The sequence below is a fragment of the Anser anser genome, assembly GCF_964211835.1.
Source record: "Anser anser genome assembly, chromosome: 1".
Taxonomy (NCBI): Eukaryota; Metazoa; Chordata; class Aves; order Anseriformes; family Anatidae; genus Anser; species Anser anser.
The window spans coordinates 33,541,347-33,568,561 of record NC_139720.1 but is presented as its reverse complement, the minus strand read 5'-3'; the positions used below and the strand labels follow the sequence as shown (position 1 = coordinate 33,568,561).

Below are 27,215 nucleotides of genomic sequence, written 5' to 3'. Positions count from 1 at the left end.
CTTTCATTCAATAGCTACTTGTTCATATCCCCTGAAAGAAACTGAGTGCTTAGACAGCAAAACCTAAGGTCAAGCCATCATGGCACAAGCCTAACACCAACACCTGTATAAGAGACGGGTATAATACAGCACAGAAAGCCCCTCAAAGACCCTCAACTCATGGAACACTACAACTGTCGTGAGTATACAACATGTATTTACATGGAGCTGGTGGAAGAAAATACTTGAAGATGCTGCCAGTGGTAAGGTTCACAGCAAAATTCATTCCATGTTTGATTTAATTAATGGAACCTTTTGTGTTTCTCTAACACTGGAAGATACGTGAATATTCACAATTAATCTTTAGAAAAGGGCTACAAAAATACTTGATGAATATTATACATAAACATCTAAGCTTTTAAAGTTTTCTTAAGCCTGTGACCACTGAGATCATAGACTAAATCAGGTTATATGGAACCTCTGAAGTTATGTGGTCCCGCTCCTGCTCAAAGTAGGGCCAACTGCTGGATCACACTGCTCAAAATTATATCCAGCTGGGTTTTGAATATCTGAGAGGATAAGGATTGCACAGCCTCTTTGGGGAACTTGCTGCAATGTTCGACCACTCATGAATTTGTTTTTATTCACAATATCTAATTGGATTTTCCCTTGATGTGACTTCTGTCTGCTTCCCCTTAGCCTTTCACCATACTGCTGAAGAGGAGTTTGGCTCTGTCTTCACTCCCATTCAGACAGCTAAAGACAACAGGAGAGGTTCTACAACCAGTACCAGTACTAACCCTGACCCCCACCCCCACCCCAGTAGAACTAGGAAAATCCCCCTTCTTGACAGTTTTTTGAAGAAGAAACATAACAGATTCTCATTAGAAATAATTACTTCCCCTATTATGAAGCTGTGAAACAGTACAAAGCAAAAACAGGAAAACACTCAGCCTGTGAATTCTTGGAAAAATAAGAAGTGAAACACATGGTGATTACTGGCACAGTAAGTAACTACTCCTCCTGCATCACAAAGAACATTTTCTGCTTGGTACCACAAGTCAGTCTTATTCTGTTTACTTACTGAAGGATCTTCTACAAGTCAGAGAAAAGCTGACTGAGTCACTCATGAGCTTAATCTGACTTTGGAGGGAAAAGTAACAGAGAAGCACCGAACATGGAATGCAACTATGTGTCACTCCACAACACAATAAAAGCTTCACCTAAGATCATTCACCCCTTTCTCAAGTTGAGATACAAGTGGATGGTCAATGGGAAGTTCCTCACAGAAGAACTAATTTTCAGAGCCATGCAGTACTGCCTTCAGGAGGAAAAGGGACAGACCCACTGCAAAGACTTCTCTCATTTGCCTCCAAAAATTTAACCTGTCAAATTTACCAAATTTCCAAAGTCTGGATCACAAATCCTATCTTAGGTAAGACGATGCTGAGCAGTTGTGTGGGGAACTAAGCACTGAAGAACTGATAAAAAAACTGTACTGTCAATACACATACTGTTTTGTTTTGTTCTTTAAAGGCTACGTAAATACTACCTATTGTTTGGTTCCTAACAGAACAAAAGCAACACTGCCCACTAGTATTAGAAGAATTATATGATGCTTACCTGCGACCACATTCTGAATATTTACCAATATTTTTTAATATTAAGGCAGCTGTTAATCGGATGTGTTTAGTTATTGGTCCCTCTTTTTCATCCTACAAAAGGAAAGAAAAAAAATGTTAAAGATCCATAGTAGTAGGTAATAATTAATATCTAATACTTGAGTCATACAAGACTTACTGTGAAATCTCTGAAGACGAGGTTTCTTGATCCCCTCCTTAACGCCATTAGGGCAGCACTTGGATGATTCACAATGGCCTTCTGTGCTCTGGGAGCAGCAGGAGTACCCCCTACAGCTGGCGGCCTATGTTAGCAAAGAAAGAATTAATAAACTTTACACAACTTTCTGATAAACTAACAACTCTGAAAATGTATTTTGACTTTTTTTTTTAAAAAATCTATTTGAACAGAGACAGAAAGATCCATTAATTTTTGGTGCTGATACGCAATTTGTCTTTTCTTTCCACAGTGAGAAACCTTACTGCAAAGCCATCAGAAGAATCATAAGCTTTATTTTGTGGGGGAAAAAAAAAACCTGACCATTCTTGAAGAAGTACTGCTCATCACCAATGACATCTGTGATGGTGAATAACAACATATTGTACTAACGACAGAGCTACTTTCCTGAAGTGTACCTACTTAAAGGAATGTTTTATTAGATAGAATATAACAGGAACAGTGATAATGGTTATACAAATGTCATCTGAGATCGGGGCAGGACTGTGCTAAAAATATAGCTGTTTAAAACTTGACATGGCTGGGACCATTAAACACTGAGACAATATAAAACACGTATTAGCTGTGCTTAGTAAGCAATGTAAGGTGACATGATCCAAGTTATGATCTAAGACATAATACATTAAATTGTTAAATCAGACCAAACACATGTAAAACCAGTTACTGCAGCTTTCAAACTGAGATTAAGAACTTACTCGGGGTATTTTATAAAGCTGGTACAAATAATAAAGATAGCGGAAGCAAATGCTCAGTTTTCAGTACGAACACTGAAGTCAAAATTCTTCCATGTGAAACGTTGAAATGAGCCATACAACTAGAGTTTAGAATGCGTAAGTGTGCAACTTAATGAGTAAGTCTTTAAGTGTCATAACATCATCAAGGGATGATTGCAGTATCAGCGGTGAAAAGTATCACTTCCATATATTTAATAATATTTTAGTACCCTAGTAGAACTAGGGTACTAGAACCCCAAGTAGTACCCTGGTTAGAACATATCAACATATTAAAAACATACGGTAGTGCTTGCAAAGGTAGCATAAATCAAATGTAAATGTCTTTTTTTTTTTTTTTTTTTAAATTAAAGCCAGCCTGTAAGAATATTGGAATATTGAGGCACCTTCCAGCAAAGAGAAGTGAAAGTCTTTATGAAGGAAAAAGAAAAGGGCAGGGGATTGTTGAATAAGGAACCGTTGGGTAATGACATATGCTTATAGAAGACTCCAGCACAGTAATTATTGTTCTTCCTTTTTAATTTCTGGAACATTGCTGTTTTTCTTATATTGAGAAGAACACGGATTCATCACCTGAGGCTGTTCCAAATGTCTCTCTTCAACAGCTATCATAATAGGATCTAGAAAGTTGAAGTACTTTTGCCTTGATTCTAGAAATACTGAAAAGGGGCAATTGCAATGAATACAGATTGCCTTCTCTTTTTGATTTTGGAAAAAAAGGTCTATAAAAAGTTACTGAGATCTCAAGTGGACCGACTTGTGTCTCCTTGCACATATGCATCTCAAGAACATCTGGAGTTCTAAAATTTCTTAATTACATTATCAATTTAATATCAGAAATTAGTATCATATCATTCACTTTATGATTAAAGTTGCTCCATTCCCATGCTGCATGAAGAACATTTTTGATAGCTCACACTACCACCTATGCTTCAGTGTCAACAAGGGGAAAAAAAAATAACAAAGATCCAGAGAGATTTAAATGCACAAAGCTAGTCAACATACTTAGTTGTTAGTGCTACCTGACCAGAAGGTAATACTCAGCTACCTCTGGAAACCAGAAGAGGAAGAGTTAATACAATACAACTTTAAAAGCAAAGAAATAGGGAATTAAGGTATACAACCAGCTCTGTAATGCAGCTTAACTTTGTATACCTGGTTCTAGCAAAAGCCATTATGTGCTTTTTTTTCAAGTAGATATGGTATCACGATAGGCAGAAATGATAATTAAGAAAACACGCCCTTGTTAGTTACGGTGTCTGTTGAAAAATGTGTTCCACAGATTTTGCTCCCTGCACCAGTAACGCTCACTCTATCTGCACTCCTTAAGGTAGGTGCAGTTTTCCTACATGGTGAGGGATAAAGTGAAGAAAGTCAGCAGTTTTCACTGTGATGAGAAGATGTGTGCCTAGAAGTTGATGGCGGCACATGCTTCCTCTTGGCACCAGTTCTCAAAGTTGTTTCAGCTCCATACAAGAGTTTAGTCATATGGACTACCAGCAGTATACTGACATACTGAACAAGTTTCTAGGGCTCAGTGAGAAATAAATTAAGCCCAAGCCTTGCAAGTCAGCTTCAAGACATGGTAAACAGTTGACCATGTGAGCCAACTTGAGATGACCTTCTGGAGGAAGCTTAGAGTTTCGTTTGACAAGTCACTGATTCTGGAAAACAAATTATCAAGTCCCGTCTCCCTCACTTAGTCACACGTTCTTGTCAGTTGTGCAAAGTCGGCTCCATGGCTGCACTGGAAGATGATGTGGGATACATATAAAAAAACAAATACGTGTTTTCCTGATGGTTGATTTCTTCTTTGGTAATAAAAGTGGAGTAAAGGAGACATGAGGGAAGAGTGTAGAAGAAATAGTCAAGGAACCTGTATGATTTCATGATGCAACTGAGTGGCGTTAACACTTACAGGTGTTAACACACATGGGTGCTGACAGAGAAAGGTCTCGTTCCTTTTGTTTGTTCCAATCCACCTCCTGCACTAATGTTCAACTGACTGCAAGGTAAGTGCATTCAACTAATCTAACAAACAGATTTTTTTAGTTCATCAATTGTTTTATTTTGATTTTTTAAAGCGCAATTGGTTTACCATGCAGTGAGACAAAAGCTAAAGCCAGTTCTCTGTAAACAGAGAGTGCACAGCCGCACGAAGGCACACGAGATGGTGGGGAGAATCAGAACCTACTACGTGGAGTAGCGCGAAGCTCTTATTTCAACTCATATTCTGAAATGACATCGTTAGATCTTGTGATGCTGCAATATCAGCGATTTGGTGAGAACTGTTTGTGCATAAATTGCTACTTTCTGAATCTGACCTCATTAGGGAATTCTGCCTTACAAGAGGGCATGTATGAAAGCTTTTCTTTTTTTCCTCATACACGTACCTGTGCCAATCTTAAAGAACCCTGCAGGAACAGAGCTATTGGATGTGTTATGTGATGAAACTTTTCTGAAATGGCAGAGTTGAAACCACATCATACTAGTAGATTGTATCATCAGCCCTATGCTTCCCACTTACCAAGTATTTAAGACTATATTACCATCATGCTTCACTTTGTGGTTTTCAAAGGTCTGAATGCTGCTTAGTGTAATGAAACAAGGCACTATAATGCAACCATAAGTCTGTGCTGAGAAGTTTGGGGATTTGTTTATTTTATTTTTAAATACAAACTAAATTTCTCAGCTTTCATACTCAGTTTTCTCTCTCTGCTGCCTCCAGCAGCTTGGTAGCAATTTAACTACCTACATCACAATCTGCCTGTGATTACCAAGTAATCACAACTTAGGCTTGCAACAAAGTGAGTCCAGTTAGTTACTAACAAAGCCCTAGTCTTAATACACTTATACAAGTAACTGAACCCTGAATAACTCCAACAGTAACACAACCGTCCCCAAAATGCCATAGAAATGGTATTGCATTCTATAATATTTATTCCAGATGGCTGAAATAACTCTGGGAAAAAGGAGAGCCAAACCTGATTCCAGGTAACAGCACAAAATAAGAAGACCTAGAGGTCATGGTATTTATCTTGATTATCTTGTTTAAAAGGATGTTTATTGTAAGAGTACCTGGATCAAATTAGCCCAAATTTTGACCATAAAACTGGAAGGAACACAGCAAGTTACAAGACAATTCAACTCAGCTGAATGAAAGAGCCCAATTGTACACAGCAAATTACTCTCCATTTGCACTACAAGCACCTTTCCGTTGCAATAAAAGTTATAAAATGCTGCCCAGTTGTGAAAAATCAGTAGAATATATTACGAATAACGTTCACCATGGAGTACTGACAAACATACCTTAAAGGACTACCTGCTCTTTTAATGGTAACTGTGACCATATCTCCCACATTCTCCCACATATCTTTTCCCTCTTTTGCCTATTTTCTCTTAATGCAATGGACTTCAAATTTGATTACTGTTATGGACTTTATGTAGAGTTTCACCTGGTAAACCAAGTTATAAACACACAAATTCTTCTAATGATTTCTAATATTCTTATTAAACACACAAATTCTTCCAGTGATTTCTAATATTCTTATTTTCTCTATTGCTAAGGAGGCTCAGGTCTCTTACTTATTGGAAGGCTTCTGATTTCCTGCTTGCCCAAGTTCATCTTGCTTTAATCCTGCAAGTAAAGCATCTCTGGAACAATGTTTATCCTGTTTGGGGAAAAAAGGAAGACAGAGAATGTGTGAAATTTTCCCATGAAATCCTTACTGTTTTCTGAAGTAGTATGTGAAAGAAAATCTGCACCTGTAAATGGGTAATGAAGGAAAACCTCTGCCGCTGGAAAGGTTCACATCCCTCCCATAAGCACTGCCCTGGGTAGACATCTTTTCCTCCATGTTCAGTTGCTGCATGATAGAAGACCTGTGATGGTGTTTGAAACCACCTACAAAAAGAGAACGGAAAATTTAAAGTTTTTTTTTCAGTTAATGATAAAGTGCAACTATCACAAATATAACCCATACTGGCTACACATTCTTGTTTTCTGAAAGAAAACATGAAGTGATAAATGAGAAGGTCTAAACATTTAAGTGGAAAAAGCATGTATATATATTATCAGTGAGCTACCAATAAATGGCAATATGATTTTGCTGAATCTAATTGAAATATCGTATTTTTTTTTGTTTTACTCAAAAAATTGCATCTTAATTGCAACAGGTAATTTCTCTGCAATACAACAAAATACGGTACAAAACTATAAATACTGAAAATGTTGGATTTCATGCATTATTTTTCCTGTTTTCCTTCTTTACTGGCAGTCATACTCAGACCTTATACGAACTTTAATTGGGAAAAATGGGATACAGACAATTCATCCTATTTGCTCTCAATATTTCATGCTTGACAAAACTGGTGGAGAATAAGGGATCGGTGTAAAATTAGTGCTTTTTAGCACCTGAATTTTAAATATCAAGAAAATGAACAGATGACATTTCCTGATACGCACAAAAGTTGGAAGATGTCACTTATATGACCCCTTTCAACATATTCAATTAAACCTCAATTTTTAAATGACTTTCCAAAATGTCAAACAAAGCGCATTGTATCCCCACAGCCCCAAAGCATACAGCATTAGATACTTCAAAGTGCTTCTGCATCAATATAAGAGATGAAGTTGTCCTAAGCCTGGCCCTGTAATACTCAGGACTGTATACAATGTGGTTTTTTGATGTTCTATTTGGTGAAAGCCTGTTCGGCCTGATAAGGTTTTTCTTCCATGTCAAAGTGATAGAAAAGTTACAGCTCATTTTGAATGCCACCTCAACAGTTCCTAGATCTGTATTTTCAAATTGTCACATGTGTTAAAATAACACATCCTTTGTTGTCTATTAGATGGTAATGTAGACTCACTGTATTTCGAAACATACCAAATGAAAACTGGGAATGACTAAGATTTTTCTTTTTAGTCTAGATATATTTTTAAATATAACTCAAGCATCACAAATTACATCTTTTACTTCAAGAGACAAAAAAATGGCCAAAATAAAAGGAGTATTTGGCCACTTACAATTCATTTGAGTTCAGCTAACCCAGCTGATGACCACACGCTTAAGGCTTGGACAGAATAGGCCTGGTAACCCAGCTGCTGCCTTTTGGGAAGTCATTACCACCAGCAGCCTTCACACCTTTGCTGGATGGAGGCCACCACCGCAGCAGTCTTACTGAAGAGGAAACACCCCCACCTCAGCCACTCCAGTTCACACGCTAGCATTTCGGTTTCAATTAACACAAAAAGTATTTGTGGTAAGGTGTGGGACTGAACAGTGCCAAGAGGGAGATGACCCCGGCCAGAGACTTACAGGAAGCAGCCACGGGTGAAGCACCATCTTAAGCCTACAGCAGTGGTTTAGGGACAAGTTCAAGTCACCTCCTTCCACGTCCCACTGCTCAGCTCAATAGTGCCCATCGTGCAACACTTGGGATCGATACACGGGCCTAAGCATCCAGCTGCTGTTACCTGAACCTCAACGGCAGCGTCGAAGGGCTCGTTTCACCCAAAGACAAACCTTAGTTATAACCTGAATCCTACTGCAATAACCACCTGTAATTCAGCAATTACCTTCCACACCGCAATAAATACTGCTTTCTTAAAAAATAAAAATAAAAAAATTCATTTTTTCCATCCCAGCTCTTACTGAATGGAAGCTGGGAAGAAATACCTGCCTCACGCTGTTGGTCCAAACAGAAAATACAATGAAAATACAGTGTTTTACATCTACATTTGCTCAACAGCGAAAGCTGATCTTTCAGAGAAAAGAGACATCTTTCCATAATAAAGGAGAAAGTCAGTACGTAAACTTAAGTCTAGCACTTTATGAATAATCTCTGGCACGGATGAAACAAATTTCCTGGCACACATGAAACCCCAAATGTAGTTTGAAACATTTTATTCAACATAGCTTTATTTTTCTTAAAGCCTTGCCATTTCAACAGAGTTTGTTTGTTCACTGTATAAGGCATTCAATGCTATACTTCAAACAGTGATCTAAAAAGATTCAGATTTACTACAACTTTGCGAGGAAAAACTACTTTTGGCAGTACAAGATTCTATCCAATAACTTGTGCAGAATAGTCAGAATCTATAATACTAGTTTGCAAAATTTAAAGTTTATTCAGAAAAGAAATATCTATTTATTCATGAGCCTTAAATCAACATTTCACTATAGTAATACAAAACCTTAAGTACTGAGAATATGGTCAGTTGAGCCTAAACTCTTAGTTTCCCACTTAATCTCTCCATCATTCTGTTCAGCTGCTGCGCAGACCTAATAGCTGATCTGACAGGCAGTGGAGATTCGATAGCAATTCCAATTTATTTTTTAAATATAAAGCAATTTAAGAGCTGACATCTCCTGCTTACTTGTGAAACAAAGTAACAGCTTTTAAATTAACCTGCTTACAATTAGCAGCACTTGCAGACAGCCGAACTTCAAAGAAAAACACCTACTTTCTGTACCATCCTTAATGCAAAGCAGTGTGCTGACAACTTTCAGAGTTTTACTTCCACTTCAGATATTAAACCAGAACTCATCTGGGAGAGGCTGATCGTTACAAGTATTTGCATATAGTTGGGCCTGATCTCGTTGTGGTCTTCAGACACTACAAGTAATGAGGACTGTGTAATGTACATGTTATATACATCAAACTCTGTAGGGTGAAGTACCAGCCTCTTGGTATAATGCTTCCAAATTAAGTTCTAAAATAAAACAAAAGAAGCCAACAAAAACAGCCACACCTTCGGAATCCTGCTTATCCACATTTACTGTGACCGTCAATAAAATGTTTCTGAGGGCCTTCGCTGCCTCCTGCAATGCAGACTGGAAGGCACACTTAACGCTACTATATTGTGAGAATAAAACTAACAAACATGCTCACAGAAACAAGGGTAAATGGCCGTCAAATTAATCCACTGTCCTACCTTCCTGATTAACCATGAACACCACAAAAGAAACGCTGTTCTATCACAATGATAAACCTGCCTGCTTAATACCTAACGGCTAAGCAAACGTGAATGAAACCAAGTATCAGATGTAAAATTAACAAGGTAGTCTAATAACTCACTCAAAAGAAACTTCTTGTTTCCTGCTTAAACAACAATAGCAGCAGTGAAGATTGCAGCTGTTTTCAGCGTAGCTCTCAATAATAGGTGACAATTCCAGATTTTTATGCCTATTAGAAACAGGAAGCCTATGGGATACTTGATGCTGCTGATTTTTATCAAGCTGTTGAAAGAATATGGCATAAGCAATATGCATATGATGAAGATGCTAACTTAACTTTTTGATTCTTTCTTCACCACAAAGAATGCTGAGTGTAAGATTTGTCAAAACTGTTTTTAGGCTGGGGCTGAAATAAATATTTAAAAATCAGCAACAATGTAAGAAAAAGAGACTATATTGTAACAATGCACAATCTCTGAAGGCTTTAAAAGTAATGAAACAACTATGAACAAAAATCAGTATAGTAACTACAGCAGAAACTAAAGCAAAAGTACAGTGTCTGAAATAAAAGGCAGAGATTAACACATAAAATATTGGCCCTGTAGCCCTTGACTCCGGTCTCAGGAAAATTTACCAGAACAACTACTTAAGACAGACTTGCAAGAAGACTGATAATGTAAGGTAATCATAATTGTATTGGTCCTCCTCCTGCCCCAAGATTTGTCTGCACATATGTACATCATAGTTCACATGACATCAGCTTGTTCCACAGCTAGATGCCACTTTGATTCTACACAACTCATCCTACACAACTGAAGACATGAAATAAAGTTGGTGACTAACTTATGCTTCAAAACTGTAATTCAACAAACTCTCCAAGATGATATAAACTGCCAAGATTTCTGTTAGGAAATACTCCCAGATTTTCACTTCTACCCCAGTATATCCACTCTTCTACCAACAAAGGTATTTGTGCATCTATTGTGAAGCTAGTGAAACATGGATCTACAGCTGTACTTATTCTATAGCCTTACATGCATTTCTTATGCAGAGAAGCGTTACCTACCAAAGACACAAAAATCACTTCTAAGGTGAAATTAGGGCAAGGATTTAAAAAGCCACAGTAGATATCTATAGTACCAGCCAGAATCCTACCTAAAATCCATAGATCTTGGCATTGACTTAATGGTCTTTGAATTGTTTGTAACGAATGAAAGAAACAGAACCTACAACTTAAGGGGTCTACAAATTAACTGTCCTTCAGTATTCCTCCTTTAAGTTCTGTTCAAATGCCTCATTTTCACCATCAGTTCCAACAAACTTTTCTGTCTTTCATTCCTACTTTCTGAACATCTATACACCAGCTTTCTGCCAAATCAGCTCATCTTTATGTTCCCTTTGTCTTGTCCTACAACTACAAAGCGTCTTATCCTTTTTCATGCCCATTCTAAACTTACCTAATTTCTGTCACTGTTTTCAAAGTGGCTATTTGACAACTGCCTTTGTTTCAGAAGTCTGTATCCTTCACTGAGAACTTTTCACATTCACAAACCAACGTTATTTTAAAAATCAGTATCCAAAGTCTGCTAGCTCACCCCTCTTTTTTTTTTTTCTAAATAAAAATCTTTTTTTTTTTAATGTACAAAAACAACAAATCAAGCAAGTCCAATCATTGCTGTCCAGTCCTATGGCTAAGTGCCTTTTTATTTCCTTGTGTGACAAGGAGTCCTGTGGCACACAAATGGTACTATAATAACGAAAATTAGTCATAATCTAAACAAGACTTTGACCAGGACAAAGAATTGCAACACCCTGCTCTTGCAAAACTGGAAACACAGGAAATACATTACAGGATGGATACATAAAAAAAAAGTCTAGATATTATTTGTAACTGGAGCACAGTCACTATTTTTCTATTTGCAATGCAGAGAACAAGCATCAGAGCTAGGATTATTTTTTCTTGCGCAACTACATGAAAGTATTTTATTTATTACTGAAGAATCAATATATTAAAAGAAAGCCACCAAATATGTTTTATGTTCTGAAGTATAATTGAGAGCAGCTAAATGACTTGCACTCTTCCATCTCCTCAACGTTTTTCACTTTTTCTTTTCCCTATTAACCAGGTATAAGGTCCTTAAGGAAACAGAATGGATAGAACTTGTCATATAACTTTACAAGCACCAGCTACTTATTAGTGGAAGCTAGTTAAATAAAAGAGCCACTTACTTTTTACAAGATTGCCACAGACACATGAAGTTCTGTCCAGGTTTCTTCATTTGCTCTGCATGCTGACTTGCTGCAGTGTATGAAGGTGGCTGCAAATTGATCTGCTGGCCTTGTACTTGCACTGTTGGTATTGACGTCGCAGGTGTGCTCTGCAGAAAGGGTTAAAACACAGTTTTAAACAGGGCATATAACAAGACGCGACATACACTTTACTGTTTGCTCAAAGATCTTTTGTTTTATGCTTCAGTCATCCAACAAATTTTCAGATTTTAACAGTTTAATTTCTAAATAAGCATTAACAGACATAATAAAGAGGGATAGATACAGCTTTTACACTTTTCACAACTTTTACTTTATTATTATTATTTATGCAGAAGTTTCTAGCATTCAAACTCCTACATCTTATGCCCAAATTCAAATACAGAATTATGAATGCAAAGGTATTTCTCAAGGGCACCAGTGGAACAAAGGTTCTCATTATTTTGCAAACATTCTATTTAGTCTTAAAGAAAAAGAAAAACTGCAAACACAAGGGGTTATAGTATCATCAGCGTAGGGATTACTTTGCTTTCCCATTTAACGTAGGAGAAAACATTGCTAAAAAGTAAGATGAGCACTGATAATCTAAAACTTCTCTTTGATGAAATGGTTTCACACGCCGCAGCTGTGGAATTCTTGAAGCATCTCATTAGCACACATCCGTCTGTGTTACACAGTACATAACAAAAGGTAAACTGAACAATGCTGAAAAAACACTATCAAAGACCAGTTGGCTCAAACAATGACACTTTTTTCCTCTACAAAACTTTGCAAATGATATAATTATTTAAGCTCTTGTAAAACCGCACATCCCTTTATATAACACACCAGAACATCTAAACATGCTGTGCTACTTGTGTACAGTGAAATACAAACAGCTAAAATAGATATTTCCCCTTGATCTCTCACAACTTTACAAGAATCTTATTCTAACATTGAATAAAAAATATCTTAAGTCAACTACAAAGTTCAAAAAAAATGTTTTTTTTTCCCTTCCCCCTCCCCTCTGAGTAATAAAAATACCGAATGCTGATTGCCCCACTTTGAAACGCTGTTTACTTTATACTGATTCTCTTCTTCCTCTTTTCCTAGAAATCTCTGGCTGGCCAGGCATTTATAAGAAGGATGACAGAGAAAATATTAAGCTTTTGAATACTATCCGGCAAAGAAGTTGTTTTAATTCCCTACTGACAGGGAAAGAACGCATCACTGTTTCAGAGCCCAAATAAAACCACTTTTAAATCCACATTCAAGTGGTGCACACAACACCTTGTTGACATCGTTACAGCTCTGTTACTGAACAGCTTCAGATTTTAACTGCAAAGAAACAGGTAAGCGCAACTTCTGACATGTCATTTGCATATTGCTCTGAAGTTTTCTTGCTGCTGCTCTCCTTTTGGCAGCGCAGAAAACTCTCCCCCAAGGTAATGAAGGACTGTACAACACTAGCTAATAACATGGCCAAAAAGACAGCAAAATAAGTGTTATCAAAACCAAAATACCCCCATGTCTAAGCACAAATCCTGACAAAAACAAGGCAAAAACTCAGCAAAACTACAGAGCACAGCCTGACTATTACAGGATGCCTGTTGCTGGTGTATGAGAAAAGTTGTAAGAAGGGACTTGAGCCCATTAGTCATAAATACAAATTGTTTTGGACTCTGCAATTATTTTCCCTTAAAGATCTCTAAGCCCTTTAACAGATTGGGTAACGAATTTTCACAATGTCTTTTTTAACACAGGTACACACAAGCACACACCCTTTCAGGATCCACCTCCCTTTAACGAGGTGTTTTTAAAGTGAAGCTGAAAGTAAAATCCTCGAGAGTCAGCAGTACGGCTCGTTTTGCAATCTCCACTTAGCATCCTTCTGTCAGTACATAATGATGGTCTTTGTGCAACTTTTTATCCCCACAGAACTTGTGTCTCATTTAATGTGCTGAAGAGAGTGAGATTACTGAATTAATTCAGGATTTCATTTAATTCACATCCTTCAATGTGTGGTTCATGTATTATTTACTCCATTCTACGCAAACCCTGCAATTAATCCGGAATTATGAATTTTCTCAAGGGTTTTCCTGGCAAGCTCTCCTAGTGGTATTCTAAGGTCTTAAACAATTTTTAATGAGACGGTATTATTTTAAATAAGGAGAACTGAGATATTAGATACAAAACGTTAAATGCTGAAAATGAAAGAACTCAGAAAGGGAAACGATTTTCAGGACAAAAAGTTAAAATCAATTCCCTCCCTCCAATTCCTTCCCACTATAGACTCCCATGAGGAAAAAAAAAATACAAAGCTAGTAGACTGAAAAGAAACATATAAGATAATTGTTGTTTAGTGTTCTCCTATTACTGTTGCACTTTGGAGTAGGGTAGCTTTGTTCCAACTTGTAGCATTAGCTGGTTACAACACCCATGCGTTGGTAATCAAATGTATTGCCCGTCCATCATTAGGGCTGATTACATTGTATATATCAACAGAAGAAGGGAAGTCGCATTTGTTTTCCTAGGTCTTCTTTTAGAAATAAAAGTTCTGTGTTTGAACATCTTAAACCTTTCCTTTCTTCATTCCAGAGGTCAGAAATACTGATCGTTTTTGTTTCCTTTTTTCATGTGTTGATTTAAATAATGCATGGTACGCTGGAAATCACTGACATCAGGTGGGAACTCCTTTATTTCAGAATGTACCTAGAAATACTTGCTACATGCTACCTCCTTTACAGTACCGATACGTAACGACCACGTAAGCGTTGTTCTGTATGTTAAAGAATTACGTATAGCATTTCACCTCCTCTTATAAATTATTTCTCAGGGAAGTACCACTGAAAGAAGTTTCCTCGTGTCATCAGATATTTCACAAGATTTCCTCCACTAGCAACAACATTTAATAATTCCAGGTTCCCCCAGAAATCCACTGCCCAGTACTCCAGCACACCTGACAGTTTTACAGCATCTTTTTATACTCAGGCTAGCTCTCTCCACGATCACGATTTGCAGTTGACACCACTTAGCACTTTTGCAAATCAATCCTCACTGGACCCCAGGACTGCACAGTACCTCTAGCATCAGCATCCTAGCTCTTGCTTCAAATACATAACCAAGTCATAAAACCACTTTCGCAGATCACAGAATGCCGTTTTAAGGACTTGTGAGTCCTTATACAGGATATAAGCACACAACTTTTCGAGAAACTAAATCCTAACTAAAGCAGAGCAGCTAAATATACAGTATTTGTATTACGTATACACATATATAAGGAACTAATCTATGTTTAGGGAGTTCCCAACTCAAACGATCTAAGCTACTCCAGCAAGTTTGCCCTAAATTACCATTAGTTCCACACAAACTGACCTCCTGGTAATCGTGTTCGCCATGTTTCTGGGAGCCCTAGAACACAACAAGTTGTGTTAAAGCAGCTAAGACACTGCACAAAGAAATATGAAGCAACTTTCTAAAGAGATACAGAAATACCATTCTGTGACTAACTGATTCCTTCTTTAATTGCACTTTGAGAGCAACCCCTAAGACAGCATGTTCTGAACTCCTCCATGCACTTTATGGGAGCATTTCTGTATTCCCTGTTGTTGATTACCAGGGTCTTTGCAGCAAGATCTCAACTCAAGGCAGGTTTTTCAGCCTGCAGTGCAGATGTATAAGACGCAAAAGTTTGAGTGTTAATGATTAAAGTTAGGATTTTTGTAACTTCAGGATCCACTGTGGAAAAAATGGGTTATGCAGATTGCTGGCCATCAGTGGTTTCTCTCAGAAGAAGAACTTGCCTGACTATATACTAAAGAAAGCAGAGAAAACAGCTGCAGTCACTGTTTGATTACTCATGGGCTCTTCACCTGCACTACCAATGAAGGACATCTCAAACACAGCACCAGCCATGACCTCCATTAGCTCGGGTTCGGTGCTGGGTACAGGCAGTTCTCTGCTTTACAGGCCAGTTCTGCTCTCACGAGTGGAGGCTGCCCCACGCTCAGCTTGGCTTGACGTGGCTGGAACCAGACAGGCCCTTCTAGCACCATGTCCCTAGTACCAGAAGCGTGCTTTGATTCAGAGCAGAAGGCAAGGTCCCATGTGGAGACGTGGCAAGTGTTGAACCACGGCTAGCAAGCCTAGCTGAACTGGAGCTGCCCTAGTGAGAACCATCAGGGGCCCTGCAGTGCACTTCCCATCACGGCAGGTTCTGGCTCAGGCACAGGTCCTGCCCAGAAAGCAGCTTTCTTCATTGTCCAGCTGCTGCGATTCCTATATGATAGAGAGCTATATACATGAAGAATTCTTTGAAATTTCTACTTCCACTTAAAAAGTGGAGAAAAATATTGAGCTTATTTTTTTTTCTAGTTACCTTAACTTTATCTTTAATTAATCGTAATTTTACCTTTACTTTGCCAGCTACCTTTAACCACAGTCATTTATTCAGGATAAAAATGTCACTTCTGAATTGACCACAGAAAGGCCAGAAACGAGGTACTGGCCTCATCAAGAACCTGGCACAGATGATTAAACACAGAGGAGGATGTTTTAAAGAACAGTTTTTTTCATTTTGCTCCCTGGGCCAATGGGAACAAGAATATATTGCAATGGAGATAAACACGATGGTAGCCAACACTAACAATGCTGGCTACATTATTCTTCAAGCACATTCCTTGAATTATGCCACTGATACTGACTCGAGAGACAGCTGTTTGGTCACTCCCCCAGTTCATTTTGAAGAACATCTTTTGACAGCAGTCTTTAAAGAATTACAATTTATGCAAAGTAAAAAAATACATTATTTTTAGAGTCTACACTTAAGACTGGCTGTTAAAATTTTGCTTAAAACTGACTACCGTATTGTATTGCAACACTTCAAACTACTAATTTTTTTAGTATATATTTTACTACCTACCCTACACATTGCTATTATAGATAAACATTAAAACAATACAGAGGGTCCTCTTAAAATTCTGCTCTCAGGTATCTTTCTGCATTGAAATGGCTGAACTGTATCTGGGCTGCATCAAAAGCAGCATGGCCAGGAGGGTGAGCGAGGGGATTCTCCCCCTCTGCTCTGCTCTCTTGAGACTCCACCTGGAGTGCTGTGTTCAGCTCCGGGGCCTCGAGCACAAGAAGGACACGGACCTGTTAGATTCAGTCCAGAGGAGGGCCAAGAGGGTGCTCAGAGGGCTGGAGCACCTCTCCTATGAAGACAGGCTGAGGGAGCTGGGGTTGTTCAGCCTGGAGAAGAGAAGGCTCCGGGGAGACCTTACAGCGGCCTTTCAGTGCCTAAAGGGGGCCTGCAGGAAAGGTGAGGAGGAACTTTTTACAAGGGCATGTAGTGATAAGACTGGGGGTAATGGCTTTAAACTAAAAGAGGGTAGATTTAGATTAAGTATTAGGAAGAAATTCTTTACTGTGAGGGTGGTGAGGCACTGGCACAGGCTGCCCAGAGAAGCTGTGGATGCCCCATCCCTGGAGGTGTTCAAGGCCAGGTGCTCCCTGGATGCTAGGAGCAACAAACCCCATGGTCTGGGGCCAGAAATAGCCCGCACCTCCATTTCGCAGAACCAACAGTGCCATTCTCTTTATGGATTCACGGATAACTATTTAGCATGACGTCTTCCCTATCTGAAGGCGTACTGCGCCTCCAGCAGGAGCGCGCGCTGTGTGCCAGTGTGATGGGGCCCTGTTGACATGCAGAGCTGTACACAGTTTAAAAGCATTAGGCTTTTCTTCACCCATCACCTGTATGTGCAAACCCATATGTAAAAAAGTTTATATTAACATTAAATGGTTAATTATTACGTATCATGGAACTTACAGTTAAGTATTACTGAAATTTTCATGTTTAGCTTCCTCCAGAGAATGGAATATATTAAAAGGCAACACATAAGCTGAAGACGAACATAGCAGGACTTGAGCATGAGGTCGGGGTCAGGTGGCTGGGAAGGCACTAAAGCAAACGTTCTTTTCTTGTTGTTCGACTGCTAAGGTTTACGTCTGCTTGCAACAGCGTGCTTCACAAGCACAGAGCAATGAAAGCGCAGAGATTCTGTATTTCAGTACTTCCAGCTGAGAAACTCATTTGCTCTGTGACTAGGAATGAATTACACCTCCTGGGGCTACACACCTGCTTTCTGGTGCATGGTAATTCTCAGCTTCCCAATCAACAGAGAGCAGGAGCTAATAGTTAAGGCAACGCTTATGTGGTTTTTGCCACCTAAATTTCCACACAAGCATGTTTCAAGTGGGCGGCCGTTAGAGAAACAGGAATGCTTTGTTTACGAGGGGATGACAGTGATGAGCAGGGAAGTGATTACTTTAAAAGCCAGATCAGGCAATTCACATCTGATTTGCTCACTTGTAGGAACCTGGCATAATATCAGGGCGCTTCTTCAAAACACAAACCCACTGGGGTAAACCAACGTGGTTATGTTCAACAGATGTTTCGGAGGAGTTTGAAGAAGTGTAAGGAAAAAATGGAAAAGGAAAAGTAAGTACACAGGTAGGTAATTACTCATTTCTTTTTCCTTTTCATCCACCACACCAGCACAATGCCTCAGGAAAGTCATAATCCAGGAACCAGAAACAGAGAAATAAAAGAAAGCTAAGACAGTAACGTGCCAGCTCTGTCTCCTTGCAAGGCCACGTTTCAGGGGCTTACAAAATACAGATGGAGATATATGAAAAAAAAAAAATCCAACACTGTGCATCATACGTTCCTTTTCTGATGTAACTCATATACCCATAGCTCGATTTGTGTATAAAAATACAAAAAAAGTCAGTATATATGTAGTTATTTTTCAGCGAGTCCTGATGACATGTACAGTTAACACTGAACCGTCACAGACTACACCCAGAAGACACCTGTATTTGTCTAACTGCATTTAGAGAGCACCACACGGGCTGTCTCATAAACATGAAGTTTGTAATTTTCATTATTGTTGCAGGCCATTTTTCCTCCTCAGGCATACAGTAGCAGCCCATTTCATAGTACCATTCACATCATGAAACCAACCTTAAATTTTATGTTCCCTGAAGAATTATTTCACTTTTTTTCTTGCCTTCTCTTTGCTGTTCCCCCTCCTCCCCTTTGTTTGCCTTTCCTTATCTTTGGTTCAAACATCTTCCCTTTCTCCCCTCTGCAGTTCATGACAACTTATCCTGCAACAGCTGCATAAGCAACACTCCTCCTCCCTCTGCTGTCTTCTGCATCTCCTTTTCCAGCCTTCCTGCTGTGGTCAAATTTTATTACAAATTTTCTTCCTCAATTCCTTTCTCACTTCTCTGAAATACTTACTCTAGTTTAAAATAAAATTTCAAGATGACAGACAAGCAGGAAATCACATAATAACAGATTCAGCAGCTATGTAATTTTGCTATAGTTAATATCCCTTTATTTCCTGTCCCTCATCATTTTTCTTCCATGGGTTGTATTTATACTAAACTTCATGCTGTTTGCAGAAAGAAGCATCTTCCCTTATTTCTTCTGCAAGAGAGAAAGTATAGGCTAGGTACTCTAGAGAGGATAAAACAATGCAGACGTTCGAGTGAAACAAGCGCCCCTTAGCTGCTGCCTTTCAACAAGTCAGAGACAAGGAAGCTGCTTATCATACAAGAAAGGCTCTCAAAATGGGAGGGAGAAACTAATTTCACATGATTGTACAGTACCTACACCCAACAGTCACTAGTAAAACCCACCCTGAGTTAGCAAGAATTAGGCTACATACTATTTCTGGGTGTCTCAAACCTACTCCTAAAAGCAGACTTAATATTGGAAATACTTCAACGTCTGCTTTTCCAGCAAAACAATGGCTGTTTTGCAGCAGCTAGACACCTTTGGAAAAAAAGAGCTAGCCAGGTACTGCTTCTAGGCCAACACACACATTTTAAAGGAAGTGTTTTTTCATCATTTTGAAGAAAGCAAGGGCATCCTCCAGACAGAAGAATAAGCTAAATTCCATGGAAACAGACATTAAGCTAGGATTTGGATCTGCAGATTTGCACTGAATTGCAGACCAAGCTGGCAGCACATCTATTTGTATGGGTAATGGAAAAGATGTAAACACGGAGAAAGTATTAATGACAGTGTACGAAAAAAAAGTACAGGGTATCTTCCCTATCCTTTAAGAAACTTTCAGCATGGAAAATAATTTTTTTTTTCTCCTCTGTTTTCATAACAGAACAGGTAATCTCATACAAAGGAAATCATTAGCTGTATTACTCCCCTCTTCTCCTCAAAAACTGGGAAGTCAAATAGCTCAGTAGCTATTTGAGAACCAGCTGCAAATTCTTGAGAGCCACATGTCCAGGGAATAAATAACCACAGGTAACAGCTATTCCATTCCAAAGACATAGCCATATCATTTTCTATTCCAGACAAACCCTTAGCAAAGCCATTACAGAAATTCAAACTGTGTAATAGCTGAAGACATTCACTGTAAAAAAAAACAAGGCATAGCTAATACGTCCACGCTGCAGAAAATCTGCCATTTATCTAGTGTATTCTCCCTGTGCTACCGACAGACACTTTCCTTTTGGTCTAATCATTTCTAGCAAGAACAAAGATAAATAATGCATCATAAAAATACAGATCTCTCTCTGATAAATTCACATGTAAACACCGAGGTTTTAAAGATGTTTTTAAAAACACAGCTCTGCGTAATATGTTTAAAAGAAAAAAGGAATAAAAACTTGTTAACTGTTAGTCCTGATTTCCGACAATTAGATGACAGAAACTTGAAAGAGTTTTCTTTCCACAAAAACCTAGCTTGACACAGAAAAGAAGTAGCACTAGCCATCACTTGTTGAATCTGAGCTCTAGCTCTGTTTAAGTCTAGAAGGCCTATACGCCGTATGCCTTCAAAAACAACAAACCCAAACCAACTGAACAAAAAAGGAAAATAAATGAAAGAAGAGTTGTGCCTCAAGGTCAAAAAGCACTAACATACACTCAAAATTTCCTCTCTGTACAGTCTGGCAGAATTCGGTGACTGTCATACCTCATATTCCATTCTTTTTGCTCTTATTCAGGTTAGGAAGGGTTTTTTTTTGGATAGGGACTTTATGTCCATGTACAAAGCCAAAATAAAATCTTGAGACTGGAATAGTCTCAAACATGATTATTTGCAGTAATACTCATGAAAATGATGGACATAGCTCATTTCTAGTACAGTCTTAGGAAGAAACTACTTTAAAATGTTGTGGTTTTTTGTTTGTTTGTTTTTAAAGTTACAGTCAAAAATGGCCCTCTCCAAAGTTTTTCAAACAGAATAAAAAAGCCAAGGAATACTTGCATCAATAAAATGAACATTACAAGTATTTTGTAATAAACAAATACATATTTTGACACATTTACAAAACAATACTTTCTCCTGACTGTAATGAACTTCTGAAGAAAGCCTTTCAAGATCACCTTTAAACAGAAGTTTAAATGCTCATTTTGGCAGGCCAGATGCAGCTGCAGTGGTTAACTACCTTGCAAAACACATCTTCGCTCCCCCATAAGCAGTAAGGACCAAGAATAAAATGCAGAACAATACTGACATTTTTACAAGACTGTACAACAACTCATTTTTGTTTTCAGAACAGTAAATCCTTTAAGGAAGAAATCAGTGAACAGAAGTTCTTTCCTCACTGCGTGTTATGAAGCTACAGGCTATTTGAAATACCACTACTGTCAATGACATCAACAAAGTATGCAAACTATTAGGACTTTAGTCTGTGCAAGAACGCAAACCATCATTTTCCAAATATTTTAAATACTATGCAACAGATACCGAGTTTACATTTTGAGACATATCATTTCACAGTCTTATTCAGAATCAGAGTTGGAATAAACGTAAAAAGTACGCTGCAACATACCTGTGTGACCATGCTTTGTATATACGTGGTTGGATGCTGCTGCTTTTGTTGAACAGCACTTTCTATTGCTACTTTCGCTACAGTGCTTGGATCCGCTCCAGCTGGCACAGCAACCATAGTGGCACTGCAACCAGCATTGTTGGGGTCACTGATTGTAACAATTCTAACTCCTACTTTATTTGGAATTCCTGGAACAGTTTCCCTGTCATTATCCTCTGCTGGCCTCTTTACAGTTTTGCATTCTGCTGTGCCATTAGTAGACCGAACTTCGGATGACAGGGTAGACTGGGACACTCTAGGTCCTGAGTGTGGAACTGCTATGATTTGATGCCCCTGTATAACAGAGGCTGTAGATTGTGGTGAGACAACTACACTTGGGCGTTGCTGAGGCACATCTGAATTCAAACTTGAAGCTAGAGGTCCATTAGGTAAATCAGTGTTGGTACCACTAAGTTGCTGGGTTAACAGTTTTGCAGCCTCCTGTGTACCGCTTACAACAGGTGAACTACTCAAAGTTAATACAGGCCCATTAGAAATTCTCTCCCCTTGATCACCTTTGGCAGTATCTTGCTGCGTGGCATCCAAATTCCCTTGTTGTTCCACTGAAGATATCTCACCATTTCCTACATGATTGGAAGTTTTGTGATTTGGAATGTTTTTGCTCAAATGAGAACCATCTCCTTTATCAAAATCACAGATTCCATTAACTAGGGGCTTCTTCAAATCACTTTTAATTTCCTGCGTGTCCATTTGTTCAAAGTTCTGCTTTCCAGGAGCTCCGTTCTCACCCATTTCTAATGACGGCCCATTACTGACTTGTGAGCACTGATTGGCCTCATTCTGAGTTTTCCCTGAGTTAGAAGGAGGTAGACTGGAGTCACTATACTTTCTCCCATTTAAAAGACTTCCCACCTGCATTTCATTTTCTTTTGCATCCCCATTGCTGGTGTTTGCAGCTCCTCTTCGGCAGGAAGGATTCTCCATAACTTCAATTTTACGTTCGTGAATGTGTAAACCTGTTGCTTCCTTTGCTTCTTCCTCCTTTTGGCAAATTATTTTATCACCTTTGAACGGGGGAGCAGCAGTACACGGTGATTGTCCAGCTGAAGGTGCTTGAGTAGCTGGAAGCGTTTGCACCTGGAGCCCAACTCCTGTCTGCGTTCCACTCACTGCAATGCCTGCTGGAGCGATGATTTGAGTTGCGTTTCCCTGACTCACAGTTGCAGTAGCAAAACTCGTATTTGGCACAACTGTTATCGTAACCTGGTTGCCAGTAGTCCCTTGGAAAATCGTTGCTGGGCTGTTTGAGATCAACTGACCTGGCAATATCTGTAAATTAGAAATGGGTACTGTTTGCACTGCCCCTTGGGGCGGGATTGCACCCTGGACCAGCTGAACATTTTGTTGTCCAACTAGCAGCTGCTGAGCTGAAGACTGTCCTTGAACTCCGTAACCCGGTGCTTGGTTATTGGCCATCTGATAAACCACCTGAGGGCTAGGAGCTCTTGCATTGTTAGGTGGAGGAATCTGCGGAGCTGGGAGTATAAGCTTCCCCCCTGGAGTGGAGGGGCCTCTTTTCGGAAGAAGCAGTTGTTTAATCAGACTAGATTCACCAGAGTTAGGCTGGCCAACTCCTGCGTTAGCTTGTTGGGACTGAACTTGCATTTGTATCGGTTGTTGTACCTGTTGCTGTGACGATGCTGGTGAGTGTTGCTGCTGCTGCTGCCTCTTTACAGAAAGCATCTGGCTGACGGTAGGAGGGGGTCCTTGTGACTGAGAAGTGGTACATGAAGACGACATAACTGTGGGGACTTGATTATTTGTAACCGGACCTGGGGATGGTGAAGAAGATGGAGTAATGCTTGGCTGTCCAGTCAACTGGACAGTTTGACCAGCAGGAATGGAAGCTGGATTAGCAAGCACTATTTGGTGAATGGCTGGTGCGTACGTTTGACCTTGCTGAGCTGGCTGGCTTACAATCACTACGCTTTGCTGGGACGGTGGTGGCTGCGGCTGCTGCTGCGACTGCATCGGCTGCTGTACGTTAGGCGGACCTTGCTGGGATGGCTTTGGTGCGATGTTCTGAAAGCCCACCCTAGAGGTGGGTGGGTTCTGGACGCCTGCAATTGTGACCACCTGCCCAGCTGCTACTTGGAAATTCTGAACGGTGGTGGCAGAAACAATGTTAGAAGCAGAGGTGGTGACGTACTGCTGTGGTGCTATGATGACTGTGTCCTGTTGCTGGTTACCAGTAGAAGACTGCTGAGATGACGTCTGCCCGGGTTGCGATGATGTGGTGATTAGCTGTTGACCCTGTGAAACTGCTGAACTGCATGCTGGTATGTTTTGTACTCTGCCAAATATATGACCCTGAGGTACAGCTTGTTGAATTACTGTAACAGGAGTGCCTGAAGGTATCTGTCCTGGTACCACTGCGTGCAGCGGAGACTGTTGTTGAATTACAGGTTGGTGGTGAAGCAACGTCTGAGAACCAACAACAGCAACAGACGGCTGTGGTCCTGTACTGCTGTGATTTTGATTAGAAGCTTGCGCTCCTCCTACAGCAATAGTAACAGGAACCCCAGACTGGGGGACAGAGCTCTGTATTACTGTGGCCTTCACTACTTCACAGGGTATTGGACCTTTATTCTGTATAACAGTCATTGTAGCATTTTGCTGCTGTGCATGAACAGGGTTTTGTGGAATTCTAGAAACAGTCTGTGCCACAGTATGAACACCTTGAATTGGAAAAGACATCTGTGTTGCTGTCAAAGTTGAAGACTGGTTAATAGGGGTCCTCTGATAATGATTTCCTACGCTTTGTGGCCCATGTGGGATTCCTATTGAAATAAACAAGGTGAAAGTTTGAAAGCAAAAATTAGTTCAAAACACGAACATAAGGAATTTGTAAAACCCCAAGGCCTGAATTTATAATTCTATATAAAGCCATATTGTATCTGAATTAATGATGCAGCAACAATGGTTTGTCTGCTGACAAGCTTATGGGTCACATGCCAAATATTAGATAGCATGCAAATACGTACAGTAATACCATTCAGAATGCTACTGAATGAAATGCATACAATGAATAAAACCACACTGTCCCTACTTCTAGCACTTGCAAAATAGTTTCAGTAACATTTTTCCTTTTACTGTCACTTAAGAACCAGTGCAAAATACTTTATATTTAAGTAATTAAAAAACCTGCTGGCGAAGGAGAAGACGACACATCAGGAATTGAATCGACCCGAACAACTGGGGTAGACGAAGTTGGTTGCTGCTGATAGTACATCTGAATGGGAAGTGGTATAGCTCTCCTTTTCACTCCTACCACATGTATATGTGCTTGACCATTGTTATTTGGATCTTCTACTCTCTTCACTGTATGATTTGGAAAGACAGTTCTGCCAAACACAACGTAAATCTATGTTAGTAAACACAGTAACTCAATCCTCTTACCATGCTTTTGTTTTAATATGAAACACTACTCTTATGTGCACAGTAGCTGCGCTACTGCCTGCATCATTGCAATACAGCAGAATTCTCCAGGAGCTTTGAAGTATTCAATCACTGAGGACTAACAGGCCAACCTGACTTCAGCCAAGATTTTGAATGAGCTGAGTAAAAACTACAGTACCTCCAAAACTACCTGGGAAAGAAGTAAAAGGGCTATAGAAGTAACTCTACTAAAGGTCCTGAAATAGACTGAAATATAATCAATTAAACTGTAAATGAGTTTCAATTAAAATTTCAAAACTGCATGTCTTTCAAGCTCAACTCAGTAGATTTTTTCTCAAAGAAATCTAAAGCTACATGTTAGTACTGAGCACATACAATTGTTTCTTTATTGTTGCATAAATTTTTGTCTTACCGCAGACATTTATAAAATCCAGTTGATGTCAGGATTCCACCTCGAGCTAATTTACTACAGGTAGAGAGGTATTCAGAGTACATTTCTGCTCGAGAGACTGAGCAATCAAGATTCAGCTCAAAATGTGCATTCAACCTGAAGATGAAAAAATAGACCATAAAGCAAAACATAGAGACAGCACCGCCACTTCTGTCTGTATCTGAGAATTTAGAGATCTTATGACAACACGGGAAATGGCATTTCAATATACTGTCTTGTCAAATGTGTGTTTCATACTTTTTATTTCTCACTGCTTATGATCTGACACATAGGACTCCTAGGCTACACACTCAGTTTTATAATAAACATGTTACTTACATAGATAATATGCAAAACAGTCCCTACATATGCCTTTTTTATTGTATATACAGAAACAACAACAAACACATTGTTTGGTGACTTCTCCTCCCCACAAGCTCTACGCTTACTTCTTTATGACTCTACTTTGTCAAAAGATGGACTGAATGCTAGCTAATTCTTCATCAAGAATTTCTGTCAGAAATCTACTCAACATTTGCATCAAAAACAGTATCTTAGACTTGCAAATGCAGTTGTAATTTAAAATACAAGAAAAAACAGAGCTAGAATAAACACATCAATCTGTGATTCTGATAGAGGTGGAAAGGCAGGAGAGAGGGGACTGGACTCTCTCACACACGGACACGAACACTCATTCCAGGAGTCACACACTATGTAGGCATCACAAAATCCTTGAACAGACTGTTCTGCCTAATGTTCAGTTTCCAGGGAAGGAAGGTATTTGTGTCTCCTACAGAATCTTTACAAACACAGAGACCATCTGATTCCCAACTAGGAAACCATGAGAGAAGGCAGCAGTTTCTATCCACACAATGCTTGAATACCGATACTAGAATATAGGCTCAGACAGAACAAAAATACATTTAAACTTGTCAGTATTTACTGTACAGTGCTAACCCTTTGGAAAGCTGCACTGCATTCTCCTTTGTAGAGTCCCAGACTCCCCATAGAGCTAAATGTTTAAAGGGAAAGAGCAAAGGATTTACAGTCTTTAAACTGGGCTCTCTCGTATTCAGTAACGTGCAAGTATACCGCCATTTCTCCTGCAGTTTAGTTATAATTTTATTACAAAAAATTGAGACCACATTGTGTAACAGAAAGCCTAGGTACTAATTAAACCTGGCACATCAGAGAAATGACTGTCCAGCTGGATATGTCGCATTAGGCTGACACAGTGTCACTGACACAAGCAGCAAACAGGAGGTCAGGACTTACAATGGTGAAACAGGAACTGCGATTAGCGCTTCACTGTCACACGCACGTGGCTTTACAAGAAGACTCCTACCCAGGCTAAGCTGGCTTATAATATATCCAGGAAGGACAGCTTAGACATGTTTTCTTTCTGCTGCTTCCAAGAGGCAGTAACTTTCCAAAACTCTACCATTATAATTTACTCACTTCCAGTTTCTTTTAGTCATTCTAGTAATACCATACCAAAACACACCACGAAAATTTGTATGAATGTAAGACACTCCACGTCAGCATAGATAAAATGTTTGGAAGGGGCTAGTTCTCTGCTCTGGATTTGAATTTAAAAAAAAAAAAGTGCATTTCTTGTTTGTGTTCTTTTCTTTGGGGGCGGGGGGGGCAGCACAGTCAGTATTTAATGAGAATCTT

At 39.3% G+C, this 27,215-nt stretch overlaps 1 protein-coding gene across 2 annotated transcripts in view; it reads right to left on the bottom strand.

The window, feature by feature from the left end:
- ARID2 (AT-rich interaction domain 2) overlaps positions 1-27,215 on the bottom strand; it is a 104,597-nt gene that overhangs the window by 2,368 nt on the left and 75,014 nt on the right. For both annotated transcript variants that reach the window (XM_083845500.1, XM_083845501.1), the window contains 8 exons: positions 25,521-25,655; positions 24,854-25,053; positions 21,650-24,489; positions 11,756-11,904; positions 6,333-6,471; positions 6,153-6,238; positions 1,780-1,903; positions 1,603-1,694 (listed from right to left, as the gene is read on the bottom strand). In XM_083845500.1, coding sequence (XP_083701626.1) covers positions 1,603-1,694; positions 1,780-1,903; positions 6,153-6,238; positions 6,333-6,471; positions 11,756-11,904; positions 21,650-24,489; positions 24,854-25,053; positions 25,521-25,655 — 3,765 coding nt within the window. The remainder of the gene's footprint in view (positions 1-1,602; positions 1,695-1,779; positions 1,904-6,152; positions 6,239-6,332; positions 6,472-11,755; positions 11,905-21,649; positions 24,490-24,853; positions 25,054-25,520; positions 25,656-27,215) is intronic.